A 25,020-nucleotide genomic window follows, 5' to 3' on the forward strand; every position below is an offset into this window, starting at 1 on the left:
AGTATCAATAATTGGAAAAACCAATCATCAGTATAGTGATTCCTTCGTGGGGCACTCTTTTGTACATAAATGATTTGTTAGTATAATTAAAAATTAGCTTTTAATATATCTCCAATAAAAAAATAGGGATTTGTTGTGCTCATTTATAAAATATCTAATTGAGCTCCCTTAGCAATTACTCTCATGAATTTATAAAAATAGATCTTTTATAAGAATTAGCATAAAGTATGTGGTGACTATGCTTGTTTGAATTCATATGCTCATATAGCTCCTGATGGGTACATAATATATTATAATAGCAGGGTCAGGTACAGTTCGTATGACATATAAAAGTTGGAAATAATAATTGGAAATAACTCATAAATTAGAACTGTATATAATAATAACTACTCGGTCATTTGAGATAAAGCTATACATTGAGTGTGATAATAGCGTGTCTGCTGAGTATCATCCCAAATTCATATACCATGTATGGCCAAACACAAACACATATGCAAATGATCCCCGGCTTGCAACAAATTATTTAATCCTATTGCCGGGTTGGATACTACCGCAATGTAACCAAAAATATATAAATATACACATGAAATGCTAGCAGAGTACTCTGAAAAAAGGGGAGAGCAAAGACCACCCTGTAGGCATAAATATCCCAGATGACCTGATACTGATTTATATCAGGATAGCAATCCCGGATGACATACTTAAATATTATAAACTACTATAGGCAGATAATATCATGTTGTGTCACATAACCTCATAAAACCTCATAAAAATTATAATGAGTGGACACCTGGATGAGAGAGGGATCAGGAATAACTCTGATAGAAAATAAGGGAGAGGTGGGGGACACAGATCCATATGTGGTGTTAGGCAGTGTCTGTTGCTGAAAGCATTGCAGAAATCTGAATGCGCCACCGGACCAGGTCACGACCCACCCGAAGAAGAGTACCTGAGTTAAAATGACTGAAGGATTGTGCCTGACACCCTGCTGCTCACGTGTTTCACCACAACGGGCTTGTTCACCATACAGCCTGACTCTTCATATCCAGGTCTGTCTTAAACAGGCTTCTAATGTGGGATTATTCACAGCATGTGAGAATGGTCTGGATAATTAACCAGCAGTTTACAAAAATTATAATGAAAACAATAGAACAAAAGTGTTCTTATATCATCATATACAGCAAGTGTGGAAAACTATTTGCTGTGTTTAGAATGGTATAATAGAAATGTAACATTCATCTTGTAAGCTTGCTGAAACGTTTAAAACAACAGAAATTGGCAATCAAATAATCACTTAAATAATCATGCGATCCAAATTTGTTAGGTAGAGAGAGAGAAAAGGGTTTTGCAATGATATCCTGTTCTTGAACATATTATATAATTTGCATCTAATGCAATCTTACTTTCTGTTATAGGTCACAAGGGGAAAAACAAACAAACAAATTAATTAATATTGTGAAAGAAACAAATATCATTTAACTGCCAAATTTAAACAAAGTACATGCAGAATATACCCTATAATGGAGAGAACACACCAATTATACAGCAGCTGATAAATAAAAATAAATATAAAATTAAAAATTTAAAATAAATATAAAAATAAATAAATAAGAATAACAGTAATAATGATAATCAGTTTGAATCCCATTGAAACTAGAATCATACATGAACGTCAGATCATTGATATATCAACATAAATTTAAATTTCACATGTTTGATATACCATATGTTTAGTAAGATGAAACAATGTTCCATATATTAAGTATTAATCATATAAATGACTAAACGATATACTAGAAAATATTTAAATATAAGAATATGAATAATAATAAGAAATAATAAAAGATATATATAATAAAATATATAACTTTTATATTAAATTGATAGGTATAATTGGCATAGAGTTTAATTCTACTTATCTCAAATTGCTGAGTTCTAATGATAAAAAGAATTCAACATTTATCAATGTAAAAATTAATAAAAATTATTTGTATATATAGTGAAAAAAAATAAAATAAATAATAATATTAAAAAAATTTTTTGTGAAAGGGTGACTATATGTAAATATATATAACCTAGTACAAGTACAATGCATATTATGTATACACATACCAACATGCATAACACATATAATGTGAAATCACAAATACCAAGTGTTATAGTGTGAAACTCCTATTAAAGCAATGTTGATTATAGACATAGGTAAATAAATCCATATGTCTTAATAGTGTAAGGTGTCGAATTATGAAGAGGTTGTTGTTACAATGTGGAAAACTATGTGAATAGTGATATAAATGGTGAAAAATAAGACGTGAAACCAAACGTTAAAAAAAAAAAACAACAACTATGGCCCTGATTCAGACCCACTCGCAAGTGGCTGTCCGCTCGCAAGTGGGTCGATGGTCTGCACTGAGCATGCGCACGACGGAGGGAGCTCCGTCGTGCGCATGCGCCAGACGCGATGAGCGAAGGAAAGTCCTTCGCTCGTTGTGTCTGATCAAAGGGGGCGTGCTGTCGATGTTGATTGACAGCACGCCCCCTTTGTTGGGCGTGCCAGGGGCGTGCCTCTCTGACGGGGGCGTTCCCAAGGGAACACCTCCCGTCAGAAGCCGGCCCACTGACATTACTAGTGATGTCAGTGGGAGTGATTTTGGCTCTGATAGAGCCAAAATCACTCCGGGCCTTGCGGTTGAAAACCTCAACCGCAGGCTCCGGCTCGCAGTTTCGATGGTCGCGATGGTCACAACCATCGCGGCCATCAAACTGCACGCTCGTATAGGCTGTGGGTGGTGACCCACAGCTATACGAGCGTCCAGGAGGACGCTCCATTTTTATGGAGGGCGGCCCTCATTCAGAGCATGCGCTCTGCTCAGAGCGTACGGCTCTGAATGAGGGCCTATATCACCACAAAAGTAAATGGATAATACTGAAAAAGCAAAAAAAAAAAAAAAAAGTGAAATATTTTTATTAATAATAATAATGATAAATGTTGCTATGAAAGACACGTCAAAATCCGAGAAAAAAACCCTAATATGTGCAAATATGTGTAAATGATAAATACTAAATATTTAAAAAGTGTATAATTGTGGTGGATTGGCAAAGGGCAAAAGATGGTCTATAATAGGTCAGATCACACTCGTGATCAACATAAATAATAAAATTGATAACAGAAGTCTTACATTAATATTAAATAACACTGACTTGTACCAAAAAAGGGGAGAGATAATGAGGATACAGGGCATATATGCATTATAAAAACACACTGTAGTTTATGTGTTCATTGAGACCATTAGGTGAGAGGGAATCTAATTTAAAGGTCCACTCACTCTCTTTCCTCAGAAGTTCGCTCATATAGTCTCCTCCTCTTATACCCAATTTAATTTTTTCTAAACAGAACACTTTCAATTTGTGATTAGGATCATGACGTTGATGGTAGAAGTGCTTGGCCACAGTGGTGATTTGTTTCATATTTCTCTTATCTCTATCCACATTTCTGAAATTGCCCGCATGCTCCAAAATCCTGTTTTTTAGCATACGAGTTGTAATACCAACATATTTTTTGTTGCATGAGCATGTCAAACAGTATACCATATTGGTGGATTTGCAATTGAAATGATCCCATATATGATAAGTGTGGCCAAATCTATCTTCTATAGATTCCATGGACATGATGTATTGGCATGCCTTGCATGCCCCACAAGGGAAAGTTCCCCTGATACCATGTTCTGGTGTTTTTTTCTCCTTGCTGTAGTGACTTTGCACCAAGGTGTCTCGCAAATTGGTCGATCTCCTCCAACTCATGGATACTTCATTACCTAATCTTGCTGCCAGGTCTGGGTTTGATCGCAAAATTGGCCAGTATTTTTGTATGGCCTTCTTAAGTTCTTTCCATTCATTGCAGAAATCACCAATGAATCTAATTTAATTCTGTAACTGTTCCTTATGACCTCCAAAGATTAATAAACCTCTGTTTATTCCCCTCAATGAGTTTTTAGATCTTTTGATTAACCTGTGGCTCTAGCCATGTTCCCTCAATTGTGCTGTTAGTTCTATACATTGTGTATGATATTGTTCTTCATCTGAACAATTCCTTTTTAATGGTAGGAATTCTCCCTTTGGAATGTTTGTGATGGTTGGAGGGAAGTGCGAACTCGAGCTGAGGAGAACACTATTGGTTGCTGTCTTTTTCCTGTATAATGCTGTTGCCAGCATGTTATTTTTGTCACGATAGATGTTTAAGTCCAAAAATGACAATTTGTTCTTGCTGTGTTCTGAAGTCAGTCTCAAATTGATATCATTCGTGTTCAATTTCTACACAAATTCAAATAGGAGATCCTCTGTTCCATCCCATATGATGAAGATGTCATCTATATAGTGGAGCCATGTAACTACATGGCAGGTCAAGGGATCGTTACCATCTTTGAACACCAACTCCCGCTCCCACCACCCCAGGAAGAGGTTGGCATATGTGGGTGCACAGGCTGCCCCCATAGCCATTCCTTTTACCTGGAGGTAGTAGCGGTCGTTGAATACAAAATAATTTCTGTTCAAGATAAAATGTAAGAGTTTCTGAATAAATGATTGAAAGTTTCCAAGGCCTTCCATCCTAAGAAAATATTCCACTGCAGAGAGACCCAAATCATGTGATATACACGTATATAATGCCTCAACATCCATACTCACTAGTAGTTGATGGTCCTCCAATTTAATATCATTTAGTCTTTTTAGTACGTCTGAAGTGTCTTTTACATATGATGGTAACTCTGTAACAAATGATCTTAAGTGTACATCTACAAAAATGCTCGCATGTTCAGAAAGTCCCCCTATACTGGACACAATAGGTCTACCCGGCGGTTCTTGCATGTTTTTATGGATTTTAGGCAGGAGGTAAAAAGTAGGAATCTTAGGGTTTGAAACTTGGAGAAATGAATGTTCTTCCTTCATTATTGTACCATTCTGAAAGGCCTGGTCTATAATCCTGGTGTACAATTCCATATAATTCTCCGTGGGATTCAGAAGTAATTTGTGATAACACTTTGTATTATCCAACTGTTTTGCTGCCTCCTTTAAATATATGTCCCTTGGCCATAATACAGTGTTGCCCCTCTTGTTGGAGGGTTTGATTACGATATCATCCCATTCCCTGATTTCCTTAATGGCTCTTCTTTCTGATAAAGTTAAGTTGTTAGGGATACCATATAGTTTCTTTTTCTTGTGTATCTGGTCAAATTCCTCAGATACTAGTTTAAGGAATACTCTGGTTTCAGGGCTAATATTGTCAGGTGGAAAGAATTTAGATCTCTTTTTACATATAGGTCTTTTCCTAGCGAAGCAAGCAGCGATATTCTTGCTTTCATCTGAGAGATCATCCAAAATATCCAACATAGCCAAGTCTTCAGTTGGCCAGAGTCGATTATGCTCTGCACCTGATAAAGGGATATTGGGACATGTTTCTGATTGTGAGATACTGATATCAGAATTATCATTTTTTCTTTATTAGCGTGAAATTTAGCAAGTAACAGTTTTCTACCGAACAGTTGTAAATTCTTTTCCCATAGGAAATGATTAATAGTTTTAGAAGGGGAAAATGAGAGACCTTTGCATAGAACACTAGTTTGTGAGTCAGTTAAGATCTGTCTGGACAAGTTGATTATCTTTAATTCAGGAGATCCATCATTTAATTGTTGACATGGGTTCTCATTTGGTAATGGGCTGGAGACATTGATTCCCATCTTTGTTGTTCTCTTCCTCTTCTTCCCATGCCTTGTTTTTCTCTTGGCGGTTTCCCTCGTGGTAGTCTGAAATCCTCTAAAAAAGTAGAGGTAGAGGAGGGGTGCCCTTGGTCTAAATCTCTCCTATGATATGGACTAGTTCTAGTCTTTCGTCCATTTGTGTCTTCACTTCCTGATGAGTCCATTTCAGAAGAAGTATATAGATCTCCTTTGTTGCCTTCATTTCTGACTTGGAATTTTCTCCATTTATAGATGTTTCCTGTGGAAAAATCTCTCTTGTCCCGAATGAATTTGTGCTTCTTCCGATCTATAATAGAGTTCTCATATTCCCTTAGTTCATTTTTGTTTTTGTCAAAGTTTTTTTGGAAAACATTGTTTTGTTCCCACTTTTCCATTTTTTTCCCCAAACCATTGATCTCCCTTTTACACTCATCTAAAATCAGATGATTGTGTTTGATCAGAATACCAATTAATTCCAGTGAGCACTTGGTTAGGGTATGTTCCCATTCAGTTTTAAGATTGTCAGAAGCCAAATTAAATGCTGGGAATACTTTGGGGCGCAAACCCCTTGGTACTATTTTCTGTTTAAGATAGTTCTCCAAACTGATAAGATCCCAGTTGGTCCTTACTTGTTTGTACAATAATTTCTTTAATTTAACAAAATCCTCCTCCCAATTTGGATCAGTTTCTTCAAAATTTGTAATAGTAGGAAAAATACTATCCAAATCTTCTACCACACGTTTTGAGGATAATTCTGACAAGAGCTTAAAATACGAAATTTTTTAGCGTCAGCTTGACAGTAGAAAAAAATAAATAAATAAAATGTTATAATAAAGGGGGAATATATCAAAATGACTAAAGATTCGAGATATATTGGTTATGTCCGTGCGAAGGATATAAGAGCTGAGTGTAGAGACTCAGTAAACATAACTTATCCCAAAGAAACCAGAATATCCCGCACAGGAATACTAACCAGTGTTATATTTCACATCTATAATTAAAACCAGCAATAGGTACCATATATATCATATCTTATATCATAATTTTATCATAAGATACATTTTATATGCTGGAGGTGCTCCCTGGAATCTAGTAACTAGAACTCAAAAAGTATCAATAATTGGAAAAACCAATCATCAGTATAGTGATTCCTTCGTGGGGCACTCTTTTGTACATAAATGATTTGTTAGTATAATTAAAAATTAGCTTTTAATCTATCTCCAATAAAAAAAATAGGGATTTGTTGTGCTCATTTATAAAATATCTAATTGAGCTCCCTTAGCAATTACTCTCATGAATTTATAAAAATAGATCTATTATAAGAATTAGCATAAAGTATGTGGTGACTATGCTTGTTTGAATTCATATGCTCATATAGCTCCTGATGGGTACATGATATATTATAATAGCAGGGTCAGGTACAGTTTGTATGACATATAAAAATTGGAAATAATAATTGGAAATAACTCATAAATTAGAACTGTATGTAATAATAACTACTCGGTCATTTGAGATAAATCTATACGTTGAGTGTGATAATAGCGTGCCTGCTGAGTATCATCCCAAATTCATATACCATATATGGCCAAACACAAACACATATGCAAATGATCCCCGTCTTGCAACAAATTATTTAATCCTATTGCCGGGTTGGATACTACCTCAATGTAACCAAAAATATATAAATATACACATGAAATGCTAGCAGAGTGTCCCCCACCTCCCCCTTATTTTCTATCTGAGTTATTCCTGATCCCTCTCTAATCCAGGTGTCCACTCATAGAAGACCCTGGACAGCAGAGGGGACCAGGTACTTGTACTCCGTACTTACTATTATAATTTTTATGAGGTTATGTGACACAACATGATATTATCTGCATATAGTAGTTTATAATATTTAAGTATGTCATCTGGGATTGCTATCCTGATATAAATCAGTATCAGGTCATCTGGGATATTTATGCCTACAGGGTGGTCTTTGCTCTCCCCTTTTTTCAGAGTACTCTGCTAGCATTTTATGTGTATATTTATATATTTTTGGTTACATTGCGGTAGTATCCAACCCGGCAATAGGATTAAATAATTTGTTGCAAGCCGGGGATAATTTGCATATGTGTTTGTGTTTGGCCATACATGGTATATGAATTTGGGATGATACTCAGCAGACACGCTATTATCACACTCAATGTATAGCTTTATCTCAAATGACCGAGTAGTTATTATTATATACAGTTCTAATTTATGAGTTATTTCCAATTATTATTTCCAATTTTTATATGTCATACGAACTGTACCTGACCCTGCTATTATAATATATTATGTACCCATCAGGAGCTATATGAGCATATGAATTCAAACAAGCATAGTCACCACATACTTTATGCTAATTCTTATAAAAGATCTATTTTTATAAATTCATGAGAGTAATTGCTAAGGGAGCTCAATTAGATATTTTATAAATGAGCACAAAAAATCCCTATTTTTTTATTGGAGATATATTAAAAGCTAATTTTTAATTATACTAACAAATCATTTATGTACAAAAGAGTGCCCCACGAAGGAATCACTATACTGATGATTGTTTTTTCCAATTATTGATACTTTTTGAGTTCAAAAGCACCTAATAGTCAGAACTGCAGTTGCTAAGCTCATTGGTACATAACTATTGTGTTCTTAAGTTGTTTATTACATATATGAAAAATAAAAAATTACCACATCCAGGTCTGTGTCTTCAAGTATCTGTACAAATTTTTCAATTTTTGTACTTTCAGTAAATTCAAAATCATCATCAACCCACAGGAAATATTTGGTGGTGACTTGAGAAACTGCCAAGTTCCTTCCAGCAAACCAGCCCTTCAACATTACAGAGAAAGTAAGGGAGGTAAGTGATTACACAGAAAATTGCAAATTTCAAGAACAATATGTTTTCCATTATTTTCATTCTTTTTATTTATCAATCAATAATCATTATCTATTTATAGTGCACCAAAAAGTTCTGCAGCACCGTGCAGAGCGATGATTCAAGTGTAACCAGAATACCTATGCATTATTACAAGTGAAAACTTAATTAAATGCATATACATAATGGTGTATATAGGAGGAGAGAGGGAGCTGCTGAGTACTTACATTCTAAGAGAAAACATTTTGTATAATCGTACTAGAAAGGCACAAAGTAGGTAAGGCAACAAGGGATATGTAGGGATCACAGGATGGTCTGGTAATATTGAGAGAATAGCTGAGTCTTGGAAGACTGTTTGAAGGCGTGGAAGTTGGGGAAACATCTGATGAAGAAAGGGAGAATGTTCCCAATATTAGGGGCAGCATAGTAAAAGTTTTTCGAGGTGGGAGTGAAAGGTGATAAGCAAAGACGAAAAGAGGCATCAATCACCAGCTGACTGAAAAGGATGGGAGAGTAAGTGGAGGGAGATAAGGTGGAAGCTGTAGATGGGAGTGGTTTGAGGGTGAAGAGGAGTTTAAATTGAATTCTGAAGTAGATAAAGGACTAGTGGAGGGATTAGCAAAGTAGAATGAATGAAAGATCAGTCTGGCAGCATGGTTTAAGGAATTATTAAAAAAGAGACAGGTGGATGAGGGAGAAAAGAAGGTTGCCATAGAAGAAGCTGAAGATGATTAGGAAGTGGACTAATGGTGACATCTACAGAAAAGTAAGGGTCTAATTCTAGTGATGGTTGAGAGATGGACCCAATAGGAGTTGGTAAGGGAGTGGGTATGTTGAGTGAATGACATTGGGGAGTCAAGGGTGATGTCCATTCAACGGACTAGAGGGACTTGGTGGTTGACAGTGATAGAGGGAGTGGGAGGGGTAGAGACTCAAGAAGGTTGTAAAACAATGAGTTCAATATGCATCTAAAGATTGTGGCCGAAGAGATAAACAAAAGCTTCCCAAATGGCTTCCAAAGACCAATATACAATACGTGATAATATCCAACACGGACTTTAGTGTTTATACCAGTACTGTAAATGCAACTTTGACAAAAACCTTAAATGTGGATAAAGAGTACCCTGTATGGCCAGGACTTTGTCCAATGAACAACCTCCTTCTTTAATCACTTTAAGTGAGTTTTTCACATAAGAAAAGCAGAATTGGACACTACAATTTTTTATGTGTGAAATAAATTTATTTCAATTTAAATTACACAGTATATAAATACATAAATATAAATACATAAATATGTTATGGAACTCAGGGGGAGATGTATTATAGAGTACGGATCATAGCTTTTTACTGAGGTGAGGCAGGAAGCATTACCAACGAGATGTATTAACATCTTACCTGCCAGAGTGGAGGAGTGAAAACTCCCCTCTCCAGCAATCCTTGCCAAACCCTACAGCACATCAGCCTAGTGCTGATGGGCTGTGTCTCACATCCTGGCCGGCTCCAGTGGGCATGCGTAATATCTCGCAAGCATCGTGTCACTCCTTAGGGTTGGGATTGGTCTGATACTGAGAAGGAAGCTGAAGAGGAGACTTGGGAGGCATGGGTGAAACTGGGTGGCTTGAGCCAGGATTACCTTGTGTTAATGTAAGGAGGTAGAGGAACTGAAGAGGATGATGGGCCCTAAGCCGAGGACAGAAATTTAATGTCTTTATTAAACAGCAGGTTGGAATGAGAACTGAAACTGATGATGTGGAATTGATGAGCAGGCTGAATATAACTGGAGTTGATGATACTGGATAGATGAGCAGAATTGGAATGGGACCGATGATGCTGGATTGTTGAGTAGAAACTATATGAGACTGGTAATGAAGAGCTGGATCGGTTTGAGAGCGATGTTGGTGAATTGAAGAACTGGATCGGTTTGAGACCGATGTTTGAATATATCAAATGGGACCAAATATTGGAGATATCAACTGGGACCAATGGTGATAGGAATGAGCAAGTCTCTGTGGTAAAACCAGACTGGAGTATAGATGGAATTGGAGACTTAATTACCAGACTTGGAACTGGCATGTTATGGACTAGAACCATTCAGATACAGAGTACCTGAGAGCTCAGCACAGAGCTTTAACTTAAGCAAAAGCAAAATTTTACTGGCAACAGGAGCTAATCAGGAAATTAAATTTATCAGGATGGATCCCCAGGGATTGGATGCTGCAATCAGTTCATCTGGGAGCAGCGCTCTGAGTGGAGTCCAACATGGCTGCACCTATACTGTGATTTTGGAGGGAACTCTGGCGTGCAGCTTCTGTACCATCATGCTGAGGAGACAGGTCATGAGCAAGGAGCTTCAGGGAGCCATCTCCATGCTCAATGACAGGACACTGAGTGGACTGGGCAGTAGCAGCACAGACAAGCTCTACCCCAGCCGGGAGATATGTGCAGTGGTAGTGATGTGCGGTGTGCAATGCGGGACTGATGTATAGGATGAACAGACCTCAGTGCTAGCCTGGACAGACACTGGAGAGGTAAAAAGATTTTTTTGGGTCCAGACCATGACAGCACCCCCTGTTCATGAGTAGCCCCAGGACACCTTTTTAGCTTATGTGGATACTTGGCATGAAATGCTCGGATCAACTGAAAAGCATGGACATCAGAGGCAAAAGTCTAGGAATATTCTTCTGGGTCATAGCACTTTCAATCGATCAAGTATTGAAGTCATCCATAACGGATTCTAGAGTCCAGAATCTTAGCCATTTCATATTCAACTATATGATGAGTCTGGACTTTGGGTGCTTTTGGAAGTGCTGAATAAAACCAGTTGATTATAAGTGGTTTCAATAAAGAAATATGGAAGGCATCCTCAGGAAGGCAAGTAGCTTGAGTTTGGGTTGATAACACGCTCAATGATAAATGGCCCAATGTAGTGGACTGCAAATTTTATGGATGGAACTCTTAACCACAGATTTTGTGTAGAGAGCCAAACTCTATCTCCTTGATTGATACTGTGAACTGCTCTCTTCGTGTCAGCAAACTTCTTGTACCGATCAGGAGCTTTCACGAGGGAGGAGCGGATCACTTTCTACATCTTGGAAAGTGCTGCAAGGTGCTATCGGCAGGTGGAACCTCTGAGGCCTTCACTCAGGAACTGGAAGGTAAGGGCAATAAGTGGCATAAAAGGACATGGAACCAGATGAAGAATGGTACTGATTGTTGTAACAAAATTCCGTCCAAGGAAGCAGTTCAGCCCAGTTGTCCTGAGAGGAGGATACGTATGGACTAAGAAATTACTCCAGATCTTGGTTGACTCTTTCTGTCTGGCCATTGGACTGGGGATGGTAGGCAGTGGAGAAATTGAGTTTGACTTGATTTCCAGAAGAAGTCCATGAAGTCTGAAGAGTTCCTGAGCCAACTTGTGAGCTGACGGAAGACCGGTGAGGGGCATGTAGTGAGCCATTTTGGTGAACCAGTCAACTACCACCCAGATGATAATGACTTTTTTTTTAGACAAAAAAGCGCTTCTACAATAACAGCAGCCTGGGTTTCCTAATGTTAGACACCCCTAACTTTAAACGTACAGATAAATAAAAGGGTACGTGAATGAAAACACATGGTGCTAAAATTATTATTATTTTTGGGTGATATGTTATTTTATGTGTATATTACATTTTAGTACAATGTGTTTTCAGATTCTTTTATTTACCACCCAGATGGTGTTGAATTTATTTGAAACCGGAAGATCGGTAATAAAGTCCATCATTTGAGGTGTACACGGCTGATGTGGAACAAGAGAGAGGAAGCAATTGCCCAGCTGGGAATTGTTGAGGCACTTTATGCTGGGCACACTTGTTGCAAGAGGCAATTAAGTCTTGGACATCTTTTCTGAGAGAGGCCCAACAGTAAGATCTGGAAATGAACTTAAAGGTCTTTTGTATGTCTGCATGACCTACAAAACAGGAAGCATGAGCCCAAAGTAGCAGTTTATTGTGTAATTTGTGCTTGACAAGAGTTTTCCCAACATGCTTCTCAGCAGAGATAGTCTAATTTTCTTGCTCCATGGAGTGAGAGAGAGCATCAGCATTTCGGTTCTGGACCCCTGGGTGAAAAGCCAATTTGAAGTTGAAGCGTGAGAAGAGAGCTCATCTGGCTTGCCTTGCATTCAGACAATGGGCTGTCTTAATGTATAAAATATTTTTGTGGTCTGTGAGAATGGAAAAGTACAACTCCTTCCAAAAGATAGCGCCACTCCTCCAAGGCTAACTTAAAAGCGAGAACCTCTTGATCCCCAATAGAGTAGTTGCACTCAGTCAGATTGAATTTTTTGGAGAAAAATGCACAGGGGTAGAGAAGACCATCAGGAGAATAAACCCTTTTTCAAAATTCTCTTGGATATAGTCAGTCATGGCTATTGTTTCAGGGAGCAGTAGCGGATAAGTTCACCCTCTGAGAGGAGATTTCACAGGGATTAAATCAATTGGACAATCCCATTAAGAGTGAGGAGGAAGTACATCAGCACCAGCTTTACTGAAAACATTAGTGAATTCTTGATAAAGCGGAGGAGGAGGAGTATTCAGATAAGACGGTATTGATGCCAGTATTTGAAACTGCACCAGATACTGGTTTACAGAATTTGAACCCTGGCGCAGATGTAGAAGGTCTGCAGATGCAGATGACACTCTCCCACGTTTGTTGAAGATTCAGTGGAATGCCATGACAAATTCTTTTGTGAGATGTTAGGATGGGATCCGATCTGTCTCATAAGGGTGAAGCCCAGTCTAAGGCAGATTTTCAGCTGGATCCATACTGTAGAGGAAGATGGGCCCAGAAGTTGAGGACAGCAGGTTGGAATGAGAACTGGAGATAATCATATCGGACTGAGACCAATGATGTGGAATTAATGATGAACAGGAGAGAATATAACTGGAGTTGATGATACTGGATAGATGAGCAGAATCGGATTGGGACCGATGATGCTGGATTGTTGAGTAGAACCAGTATGAGACCGGTGATGAAGAACTGGATCAGTTTGAGACCAATGTTGATGAATTGAAGTATTGGATCGGTTTGAGACTGGTGTTGATGGATTGGAAAACTGAATCGATGTCAGACCGATGTTTGACTATATTGGATGGGACCGATGATTGGAAATATCAGATGGGATGGATGATTGGAGATATCGGATGGGACCAATGATTGGAGATATCGGATGGGAACGATGATTGGAGATATCGGATGGGACCGATGATTGGAGATATAGGATGGGGCCAATTGTTGGAGATATCATATGGGACCGATGATTGGAGATATCGGATGGGACCGATGGTGGTAGGAATAAGCAAGTCTCCTTGGTAATACCAGACCGGAGTAAAGAAGAAATTGGAGACTTGATTACCAGATTTGGAACTGGAATGTTACCGTCTGGAACCGTTCAGATACAAAGTACCTGGGAGTTCAGAGCTGTAACTTCAGAAAAAGTGCCATTGTTCTGGCAACAGTAGCCAGTCATGAAATGGAATTTATAGGGATTGTTCTCCAGGGACTGGATGCTGTGATCAGTTGGTCTGGGCGCAGCATTCTGTGCCCATACTGTGATTTTGGAGGGAACTCTGGCGTGCAGCTTGTGTACCATTATGCTGAGGAGGCACACTGTGAGCACAGAGCTGTGGGGAACCATCTCCCTGCTCAGTGACATGACACTGAGCAGACTGGGCAGAAGCAGCACAGACAAACCTCAGCACCAGCCAGGAGCAATGTGCAGTGTGAGCGGACCTTTGTGCTATCTGGGAGTGATGCACAGTGTGAGCGGACCTTAGCACTAGTCTGGTCAGAGCGTGACACATTGCAAGATCTACTGTGCACAAGCCGGAGCCCAACAGCCGCTGCAGACAGGGACAGTGCTGTCACTGCTGTGGTGGGCATCGATAGATACAGCTATCAAAGGGGTCAGTGCCAGTGGCGGTTCATACATTGGCTGGCACATCGGCGCGCTATTTTGTAGATAGCAGCGCCGATAATGATGGACCTCATACACCCCTTCGTAATCACAGACCATCACTAATTTAGTCTGCCTTAGGAAGCGGTGGAGCAGTGAAACATGTTGCAAAATTCCAAATAGTTGTTCTATGATTCCTTATTTTAAATTTGTTTGTATTTATTATCTGACTAGGTATTTTATTTTGATTTATTAAATGAGTCATTGTCTGTTATGGGAATGGAGTTTCAAGACATATTTATATATTATATTCTGTATAATTTAAAATAAAACAAATTTCTTTCACAGCTAAACTTTTGTAGCAAACAATTTACCTTTTCTTATTAGCTCACATAAAGTGAGTAAAGAAGGAGGTAGTTCAACTGATAGGCAAAGTACTGCTCATACAGGGTATTATTTATCAACATTTAAGGTGCTTATACAGTTACATTTATATTATATACACTAAAGCCAGCGACGGAGATGATCTCTTATTGTATATCCATTTTTGGAAGCCATTAGGGAAGCTTCCATTAATCTCCTCAGTTGTGGTCTTTAGATGATGTAGCACCAGATATTTCAGCTTTGAAAACACAAACAAAAATAATCCTGCACCAGTATAAGTGTATTACTATATTATCCTTTGGTCTTGTGCTCTTTTTATTATATATATTTGTCTGTAATTCTCAGACACAGAATAAGTTATGTTACAAGAGGTGCTACCCCCAACTCAGAACGAACATTCCAAATCAGCACAAAAGAGAAAGAAGAGCAGTTTCAGGGGTGCACTGACAGAGCGCTCGCTCTGAATCAGGGCCTGAATCAGGGCTGATTCAGACCCGCTCGCATTGCACTCGCGAGCAGGTCTGAATCAGGCCCTGAGATCACTAGTAGTTTAAAAGTATTAATTCTTTATTGATATGCTTTAAAAAGATATCTCCTTGATATCTTGAATGCGGTGAAATATTAAAAACAAAAAAGTGTGAGATAAAGGTGAGAATATAATGTGTTTTAAAATACATACAACAGTTGTGGCCGCTTTTTTATGTTGTTCCTATTATAAATTTTCACTTATTTAAGCTCATTAGCTTTATCAGTAAATTTTATGTTATCAGTTATAACCATCCATTATATTATAATAAATACCTCTCTATTTTAAATGAGACAGTTCACAGTTCTATAAGCCAAATCCTTGTAGTTCTATTGGAGACAGAGTAGAGTTCCATTAATTCAATAAGGTTGATACAGTGTTTCAAAATTGTTACTTGCCTTGCTACTTCAATGTTTCAAAGCACCACTAGATGTCACACTTGCTCTGTGTTATGCAGTTTTTATCATCAGTCATACATATAGCTCCGTTTTCACTGTAGTATATATTTTAATACACATTATTTTCTTACCTTTATCTCACACTTTTTGTTTTTAATATTTCACTGTATTCATGATTTCAAGGTGATTTATTTTTAAAGCATATCAATAAATAATTTATTCTTTTAAACTACTACTGGTCTCAGTGCACCCCTGAAACTGCTCTGCTTTCTCTTTTGTGCTGATTTGGAATGTTCATTTCTGCTTTGACACTAAACAATGAGTTAAGCCTTGGACATATTATGATTGAGAAAGCATTGAAGTATCATGAAGTATAGAAACAGTTTAAATATGTGGGAGGTAGTTTGGGAAAGACAGGTAAAGTTGGGTGCTGCCAGCATAAAGATGGTACTGTAGTCTGAATGAGCTGATAATATCACCAAGGTAGGTGGTGTAGAGTGATAAGGGAACATTACAAAAGACAAAACATTGAGGAGGGAGGAGGAGGTATTGGTTGAGACAGTGAATGATAAGTGTGAGAGATAGGAGAAAAACCAGGAGAGGACCTGGAGAGCCTTAGAGAGTGAAGAGAGCAAAGATTGTATGTTGCAGAGGTCAGTAAGAATTAGGATAGAGAAATGACCCTTGAATTTTGGCGGAGAGGAGGTAATTGGTGGCTTTGGTTGAGGCAGTTTCTGTGAAGTGGAGAAGATAAAATCCAGATTGGCGAGAGTGATGGAGGGAGTTGTAAGAGAGGAATTTGGTGAGGTAGGTGAAGAGAAGACTCTCAAGCATTTTGAAGGTGAAGGGAAGGTGAGAGATAAGATAAAGTTATACTGAGAGGTGGGGTCAAGACATGTTTTTTTTTATAATGGGGGACACAAGGGCATGTCTGAAGGAGGAGTGGAATAAACTAGTTGAGAGGGAGAGGTTGAAGAAGTGGGTGAAGATAAGGTAAATGTAAGGGGAATTGCAGTGGATGAATTGGTAGGGGACAAGGTCAATAGACAGACTGATGGGGAGAGGAAGAGAGAAGACCTTGACTTTCTTCATTCATTAATATTAATACTGCATACAGTAGATGACAAGTGAAAAATTAGAGTTATGGTAGACTTACCTAGATAACTCCTTTTCTTTGGGGTCCATAGGGTCCACAGGGATACCATGGGGCTATTATGGTTGAAAGGCCAGGCACAAACAGTTAAAAACTTTGGCTCCAAGAATGCCCGGGGTCCTCCTCCATATACACCCCGCCCCTAGCCATAGGACTTCCATTTAGTTAGCAAGCCTAAAGGCAGGGGAAGGAAAGAGGAGAAGGAAGAACAATTGTATAACAGAAACACTCTTACAAAAGATGAGGGCATCTGTGACCGAAAGAAAATAACCCAATGAAGCCAGGAGCGTCAGGGTGGGTGCACTGTACACCCTATGGACCTCGAAGAAAAGGCATTATCTAGGTAAGTCTACCATAACTCTATATTTCTTCTTCAGGGTCCATAGGAATCCACAGGGATAAGATGGGTATGTACTAAAGCAGTTTCCCTATGGTGGAGGATGCCCAGAGCAGAATGGAGAACTCATCGCCCAAAGGAAGCATCCTGAGAGGTAAAAGTATCAAAGACATAGAACCTAAGAAAAGTGTGGACAGAAGACCACATGGCTGCATTGAATAATTGTTCAGCAGAAGCACCATGACTGAATGCCCACGTTGGCCCTACAGACCGAGTAGAATGCGCTGTCACTGTACTTGGGACAGGAAGATCAGCCTGTGTATACACCTGAGAGATAGTCATGTGTAGCCATCTCGCCAGAGTCTGTTTACTAGCTGGCCATCCTCGTTTGTGAAAACTATATAATACAAAAACAGAATAGGATTTTCTAACAGAATTCGTACACTCAACATAAATACGGAGAGCACAAACTACATCCAGGGAGGCTTCACCTACAGAAAGGTTTGGAGCCTGAATAGCTGGAACAACAATTTCTTAATTTACATGAAAATGGGACACTACCTTAGGAGAGTAACTCTCCCTTGTATGAAGAACAGCTTTATTCTGGTGAAAAATCAAAAATGGGGAGTGACAAGAGAGCGCTGCCAAATTCGAGACTCTGCAAGCAGATGAGATAGCAAGAAGAAAAATTGTCTTTGCTGTCAACCACTTCAAATCTACAGAGTCTAAAGGTTCAAATGGAGATACTTGTAATCCCTTAAGAACCAAAGACAAATCCCACGGTGCTACCTGTGGAACAAAAGGAGGCTGAACCACAGAATTCCTTCGAAAAAAATTCTAACATCTGGTATTGAAGCAATCTTCTTCTGGAACCAGGCTGATAGCACAGAAACTCTTCAAGTAGCCAGGCAGAGACCAATGTCTAATCCTGCTGCAGAAAAACCCAAATCCTTGAAATTCTGTATACCATAAGATCAAATTTCTTGTGAGAACACCATTGACCAGAGAAATGCCAAACTCTGTAATAGATGCTGGCAGAAGCAGGCTTCCTTGCCCTCAGCATCGTCTGAAAAACCCAACTGGAAAACCCCTTTGTTTTTAGGATGGAAGTCTCAAGAACCAAGCCATCAAAGCAAGATGGGACAAGTGCGGATGTTGGCAGTGACCCTGCATTAGCAAATCCTGCCACATAGAAAGAGAATACAGACTGTCTACTGACAGATTCTGTATGTCGGTGAACCAATGACGTCTGGGCCAAGCATGAGACACTAGTTTTACTGTTCTGCCTTCCTGCTTGATTTTCCTGAGAACTCTTGGAAGCAGGGAAACTGGAGGAAAGAGATATGCCAACCTGAAGTCCCATCTTACTTCCAGTGCATCCACAAAGGCTGCGGATTGGTCTCTGGAACTGGCCCCATACCTGGGGACCTTGTTGTAGTGGTGTGATGCCATGAGATCTATCTCTGGTAGACCCCATTTGTTCACCAGGAGCTGAAACACCCCCGGATGGAGAGACCACTCTCCGGTGTGTATGTCCTGGTGACTTAGGAAGTCTGCTTCCCAACTGAGTACTCCGGGAATGAATATTGCCAAGATGGCCGGAAGATGACGTTCTGCCAAATGAGAACCCTTGTCACTTCTCTCATTGCCGCATGACTTCTTGTGCCTCTCTGATGATTGAGGTAGGTTACTGTCGTCGCGTTGTCGGACTGGATCTGGACAGGCCTTCCTTGAAGCTGGTCCTGTGCCTTGACAAGTGCTTTGTATACTGCTCGCAGTTCCAGAATGTTTAATTGGCAGATGACTTTCTTGATCTGTCCATCTCCCCATGAAAGTGCGATGACCTGTCACTGCCCCATCTGCAAAGACTGGCACCGTGGTGAGGAGCACCCAATTTGGAACCCAGATAGGGGGACCCCTGTTTAGATGCTCCATTTTTAGCCACCACAAGAAGGAGTGACGAACCCTTGATGTGAAAGAGATAATCTGGGACTGTACTGAATGATATTGTTCATTCCACCTGGAGAGAATCAACCTTTGCAGTGGCCTGGAATAAAACGGAGCATAGCCCACCATGTCGAAGGTCAATACCATTGATCCAAGTAACTGCATTGCTAACAGAATGGACGCTCTCTTCATGCATATCAGTTTGTATATTCATTTTTATAAAGCCACAATCTTCTCCTCTGTCAGAAACACCCTTTGTGTCTGAGAGTCTAGCAACGCTCCCAGATGAATCACCTGCTGTGTTGGAGACAGTGATGATTTCTTACAAAATTGATGATCCAGCTATGCCTTTGTAGGCAGGTTATGGTCAGTTGAAGATGGTGTTGTAACAACATCGGAGTCTGTGTCAATATCAGAAGGTCATCCAGATATGGCAATATTTTGACTCCCTGATGCTTGAGGTAAGCAGTCATGACCACCATAATTTTGGTAAATACCCGGTGTCGAAGCCAGATGATTGGCTGAGACAGACTCTGTTAAAATTAAAATCTGCATGAGGCCATTTTGCGAAAGGCCGCCCAGCGCCATTTTAGCGAATCTCACAATATCAGTACATACGGTGATGCTATTATTAGCATCGTGCGATTACATTGGGGCCGCGTATTATTTAAAGTCCCACCATAGCACATGCGCACATTAAATTATACATATAATATACAAGATGCAAAGTTGTCCTGTGAACACAACACGCATAGTAGCGACTGTACGATACCCTGTGTATGACGCTGTTATGATTATTAGCATCGCGCGTCCACAACTGCCCCAGGTTAAAAGTCCTCATTATACTAATACGAACATTTATTACTACATTTAATATGAATAATCCTGCAAAGCACGTACCATGGTGTACTTCACAAACACGTAGATGCACAATACTAACTAGCGTCTTTTCTTAAAATCCCCACACTGACACATTGCATACTTACATAACAAGGTTCACTAGCATTAAGGTTAATATTCAAGGTTATATTCATTATTAATTATATTGTGAAATGCAGGTATTTTTGATCTAGTGTTTAGTACATGATAAACAGACCGTGTTTGGTGCCTTGCTAAACCACTGTTTATTTGCAGATTTTCGGTTCCATCGGCAAGGAAATTGCAACACGCATTTTGGAATTATGGATCATAGAGAGATAGGCATTGAAATGTACTGTTAATATAATGTTATTAGCCAGTTAGACTTGTTCTTTGGTGGGAAAACGGACACAATAGGACTGTTGGAGGCTGAACTATTACAATACAAACTGACCTATGAACTGCATTGTAACAGAAGAACCAAGAGGAAGAACCAATGGGATTATGCCAACTTGTTCTATTGTATTGCCTATCTCTGCAAGGGTTTAAATGCAAGCACCCTGGATCTGGTAGTTAGTCATCTTTCTTTTCTGCTGATGGAGGTTTCATAGTTGATGCCGGGAAATCTGGATCCAGAGCGCATGCATATATATTCGACTGTACCTAGTGATTGTATAATTTGTTTGCACTAATTGTATTTAGATCACAGCATGTAACTATATGCTTTTTGGTGAATAATATCTTTTTGTGCTTTGGAACCACAATCAAAGTCTGGAAAGTGATTATTTCTTGTGCAACTTATAATGCTAAATAGCGATATTTAGGGTGTATAGATCATTAGGAATTCAGAGTTGGGGGCTCGTAGAGTGAGATCACGCTACCATTTCACACCTTCGAATACCTGCTACCACTTTGTTGCTGAGACACCGCTATACGTTCTGTGTGAGTTCAAGGAGCGGTGATTAGAATCCAGGGACAAGGAAGGAAAAAGTTTGTTTTCCTTCGTTGATGCAGGTTAGTGTTAAAAGGGGAAGTCGCACAATAGTGTATGCATATTTCCTGTATTGCTGCCACGTGTTCAACGGTCATTGTATGTATAGCGTGATTGCTTGTTAAAACTTCTGAATTATACAGCCATAAAAAGGTTTTTATTTTCTGCGCAGAAAAGGAGTGTATAATTGAAACATGTGATTGCAGAGTAGAGGCTACTGTCTGTTAAGCCTAAGTGTAAGTGGAGGTTACTGTCTGTTAAACCTCAGTGTAAACTCGGTAGGTGCCTGACGGGGCAGTACAAACTACTGGGCTAGTGTACAAAACAGGTACATTGTGGTTTAGGTTATCGAGAAACTAAAGGGTTTCATGGTCCGAACACCCATTAATCACAAAGTCCATTGATCGGTTAGGTTCTTTGGGCAATGCGATTGGACCGCATAGTTCTAAAAACTGTGATTGTGAAGTGGGTGTCGTGGGAGTGAAACTGCTGGCATGGTTAGGGGTTACTAGAACTTCTAGATGCTACCTGTGGGAGTAAACTCGAAGTAGGAAGCTAGTGGTGAAGCTTGGAGTTAAATTTACCACAAGTAAAATAATTTGTTAGGCTGTTACTTTACTCCTTGTGTATACATGCGGATCATAACTTATAAGTGAGGTATAGCGGGAAGGAGCAAGTGGCTGAAGCTTGGTTTAATACGGATGCAAGTAGAATAATTTACAATAGGTGGTTAGTCTGCTCCTCATTGTGCGAGCCGACTGTAATGCCTGGTGGGTTTGCTGTGTATAACGGAAGGGAGTGAGTGAATGCAGCTCATTGAAAGTCATTCACCAATCGAAATTCTGTAGAAATTGATAAGCGTTTTCCCAGATGGGTGCAGGGCAATCTCTAGTAATGGTTAATGATGCGCTGCAGATGAAGGGCCATTAGGATCGGCCAGGTATGTTATGTTTAAAGTATGGTGCGTACGCTACAGCGTATTGCGACATATGGGTCAAAATGACCAAGAAAAGTAGAACTCCTTTTCCTAAAATTGGTAGCTTTGATTTGGAGGTTCTGAACAATCTCAGAGACAGTATATTTTTAGTGAAGTCTCTGAAGAAAAGGGTGAAGTTAAACAATTGCTTGAAGTTGTGGCGGCACAAGGGGGATATGTGGCTTAGTGGTGTGCACGCGATGCAAACTAGTGTCTCGTGCATGACGCTAGGGAGTGTGGGTTCTGCAAAGTAGCGCGCATGCACAGCAAGGTAGCATTGCGGAAGGTAATGGCAATAGTTCACGCATACCACTACCGCCCTATGCGGATGGGGGTGTAGGTACAGTCAATCTAAAAGCTCATAAAAATGTAACAAGTAACTTGTACTCTCTTCTAAGTAACTATAAGGAACATGTTTATGATGCAGATGATGAACCTGTTACGATGTCCGCTCTTTCCCATGTTGCTCAAATGTTAAATGTACCACCACAGCAAGCACAGGTAGCTGCCCCGCTAGTACCAGAAAGGGAGGAAGCCCCACCAGTACAGGAGGTATTAACACCTGCTTCAACAGTAGCAGAGATAGCAGTAGGCTGAACCCTCAATTAGGTAACCAGGCCAAAGGTAGTATTATGGCAGGCATCCATTCCATCCGGACAATAACTGTTCCCAATGGGAATCCGGAAGCACATGGTGTAGTAGCCACAAGGAATGTAGCAATGCATTGTCCATGGACGAGAGCAGAACTATGTTCTATAATGACAGATTTCCCCGACCCTAGGAAAAAACCAGCAAAGTGCGAGAGATTTGTAATGGATTTAGGTAATGCTCATGAGCCAACCAATAAAGATTGGTGAGTGGTATTACAGGCATGTCTTCCACATAATACCGACGTGACAAAGTTATCATGGCTTGTGTATTGGACGAGAGCAGAACTATGTTCTATAATGACAGATTTCCCCGACCCTAGGAAAAAACCAGCAAAGTGCGAGAGATTTGTAATGGATTTAGGTAATGCTCATGAGCCAACCAATAAAGATTGGTGAGTGGTATTACAGGCATGTCTTCCACATAATACCGACGTGACAAAGTTATCATGGCTTGTGTATTGGATGGAGACAGTCCAATAACTGACACAGGTAATCAGGAAAATATAACCCACATTGTCACCCAATTGGCTGTATTTTTCCCAATAATTGTTAACTGGAGAAAAATCTTCACGATTAAACAGAAAGAGAGTGAGTCTGCAGCAGATTATTTTACCAGAGCGCTGCAGACTATTACCCAATACACAGGTACTGTATAGAGGACATAAAAGACAACACCCATCACAGGGAAATGACAATCACAGTGCTTATGGATGGTCTTAAGGACACTCTAAAAGCCAGGGTTCAGACCTCATTTCCTGGGTGGAGGGGAGTTACAGTAGACATACTCAGGGAATCTACAATTGAACATAATAAAAACATCTTTAAGAAGAGAGAAATGCAGGGCGAGAAACTAATGGCTGTTAGTATCTAAGCTCTGGAAGGAATGCAAATAACACCGCAGCACTCTTACCACACTAAGCCACAATATACACATCCCATACAACCTCCAAACCCTTATCCCTATACACAACCACAATCTTTCCTCATTTCCCAACCCACACAACAACAACCTTTCACAACACGTCAACTACGAAGGTGTTATAGGTGTAACCAGGAGGGCCATATAAGTAAGTTCTGTAAGGCTAAGAAATGGGAAACACCAAACCAGGGAACACCGACATATCTACAGAAAGGGCACCCACAACAGAAGGGACAATTCCAGCCATCACCTGCTCATGTCACAGCAGTGAACACTTTGCTGGAAGAAGATAGTCAGCTCTAGGGGTCAGGTCACACCTGTAGTCTACAGTCAGTCAGGTTAACTGGGGATGTTTGAGAAGAACCTGTAATGTTAATTGATGTAGCTGGTGCTAAACATTCTTTTCCCATAGACAAAGGGGTGACCAGATCAGTGATAAAATCTCTATCTAATTTACAGGTGACCAGCGAAACAGTACCAGCAATGGGTGTAATGGGTAAAGTGCAACATTATCCTTTAACCAAATCTGCAGATGTTACTATCAGTCCATTGCATACCAGGCATTACTTTCTCCTGGCAGCAGCCCCTACTAACCTACTGGGAAGGGTTTTGTTATGTAAAATGGGATGTGTCATTTATTGTACCCCTGATGGTATATTTTTAGATATCCCAAAGAGAGTTGCGCACAAGGTGAGGGATATGTTGGACACTCCCCAAAGGGTAATGTTTCACTGTACTGTTTCAGATAAAAATCCATCTCAAGTAGAGCAAATGTTATCTCAGATACCGGGGTCCCTCTGGACCAAAGATGGACAGGACACTGGATTGATGGCAAATGTAGCTCCCGTAATGGTAAATCTAAAAAGCGGTAGGCAAACTCCAAAAATTCTCCATTACCCATTAAAACAGGAGTTAGAGATAGGGGTTTATCCCATAATTGAGCGGTTATTACAACAGTGAATTTTAGTCCATACAGCGAGTGTAGCCAAAAGTCCCATCTTTCCTGTAAAGAAGAGTGGTGGGAGGGGTTGTAGGCTGGTGCAGGATCTTAGAGGTGTTAATAAGGTAGTAGAGAGCCAATTCCCTGTAGTGCCGAATCCAGCTGTCATTCTAATGCAGATCCCACCAAATGCAACCCTCTTTACTGTCATTGACCTCTGTTCTGCCTTCTTCTCTGTCCCTCTCCACCCTAACTGTAAGTACCTATTTGCATTTACATACAAGGGGGTACAATACACATGGACACAATTGTCCCAGGGTTTCATAGACAGCCCCAGTTTCTTCTCCCAGGCCTTACACGACTGTTTACAATCTTTTC

The 25,020-nt window shown here is 39.8% G+C and overlaps 1 protein-coding gene across 3 annotated transcripts in view; it reads right to left on the bottom strand.

The window, feature by feature from the left end:
• LOC148510712 (N-acetylneuraminylgalactosylglucosyl-glucoside beta-1,4-N- acetylgalactosaminyltransferase 2-like) overlaps nt 1–25,020 on the bottom strand; it is a 301,958-nt gene that overhangs the window by 50,213 nt on the left and 226,725 nt on the right. For 2 of the 3 annotated variants that reach the window (XM_088442514.1, XM_088442517.1), the window contains exon 9: nt 8,445–8,585. The exons of the other annotated variant lie outside the window; for it this stretch is intronic. In XM_088442514.1, coding sequence (XP_088298640.1) covers nt 8,445–8,585 — 141 coding nt within the window. The remainder of the gene's footprint in view (nt 1–8,444; nt 8,586–25,020) is intronic. 3 annotated transcript variants of the gene reach the window in all.

Source organism: Taudactylus pleione, unplaced genomic scaffold (genome assembly GCF_031769625.1).
Source record: "Taudactylus pleione unplaced genomic scaffold, aTauple2 ptg000313l, whole genome shotgun sequence".
Lineage (NCBI taxonomy): Eukaryota > Metazoa > Chordata > Amphibia > Anura > Myobatrachidae > Taudactylus > Taudactylus pleione.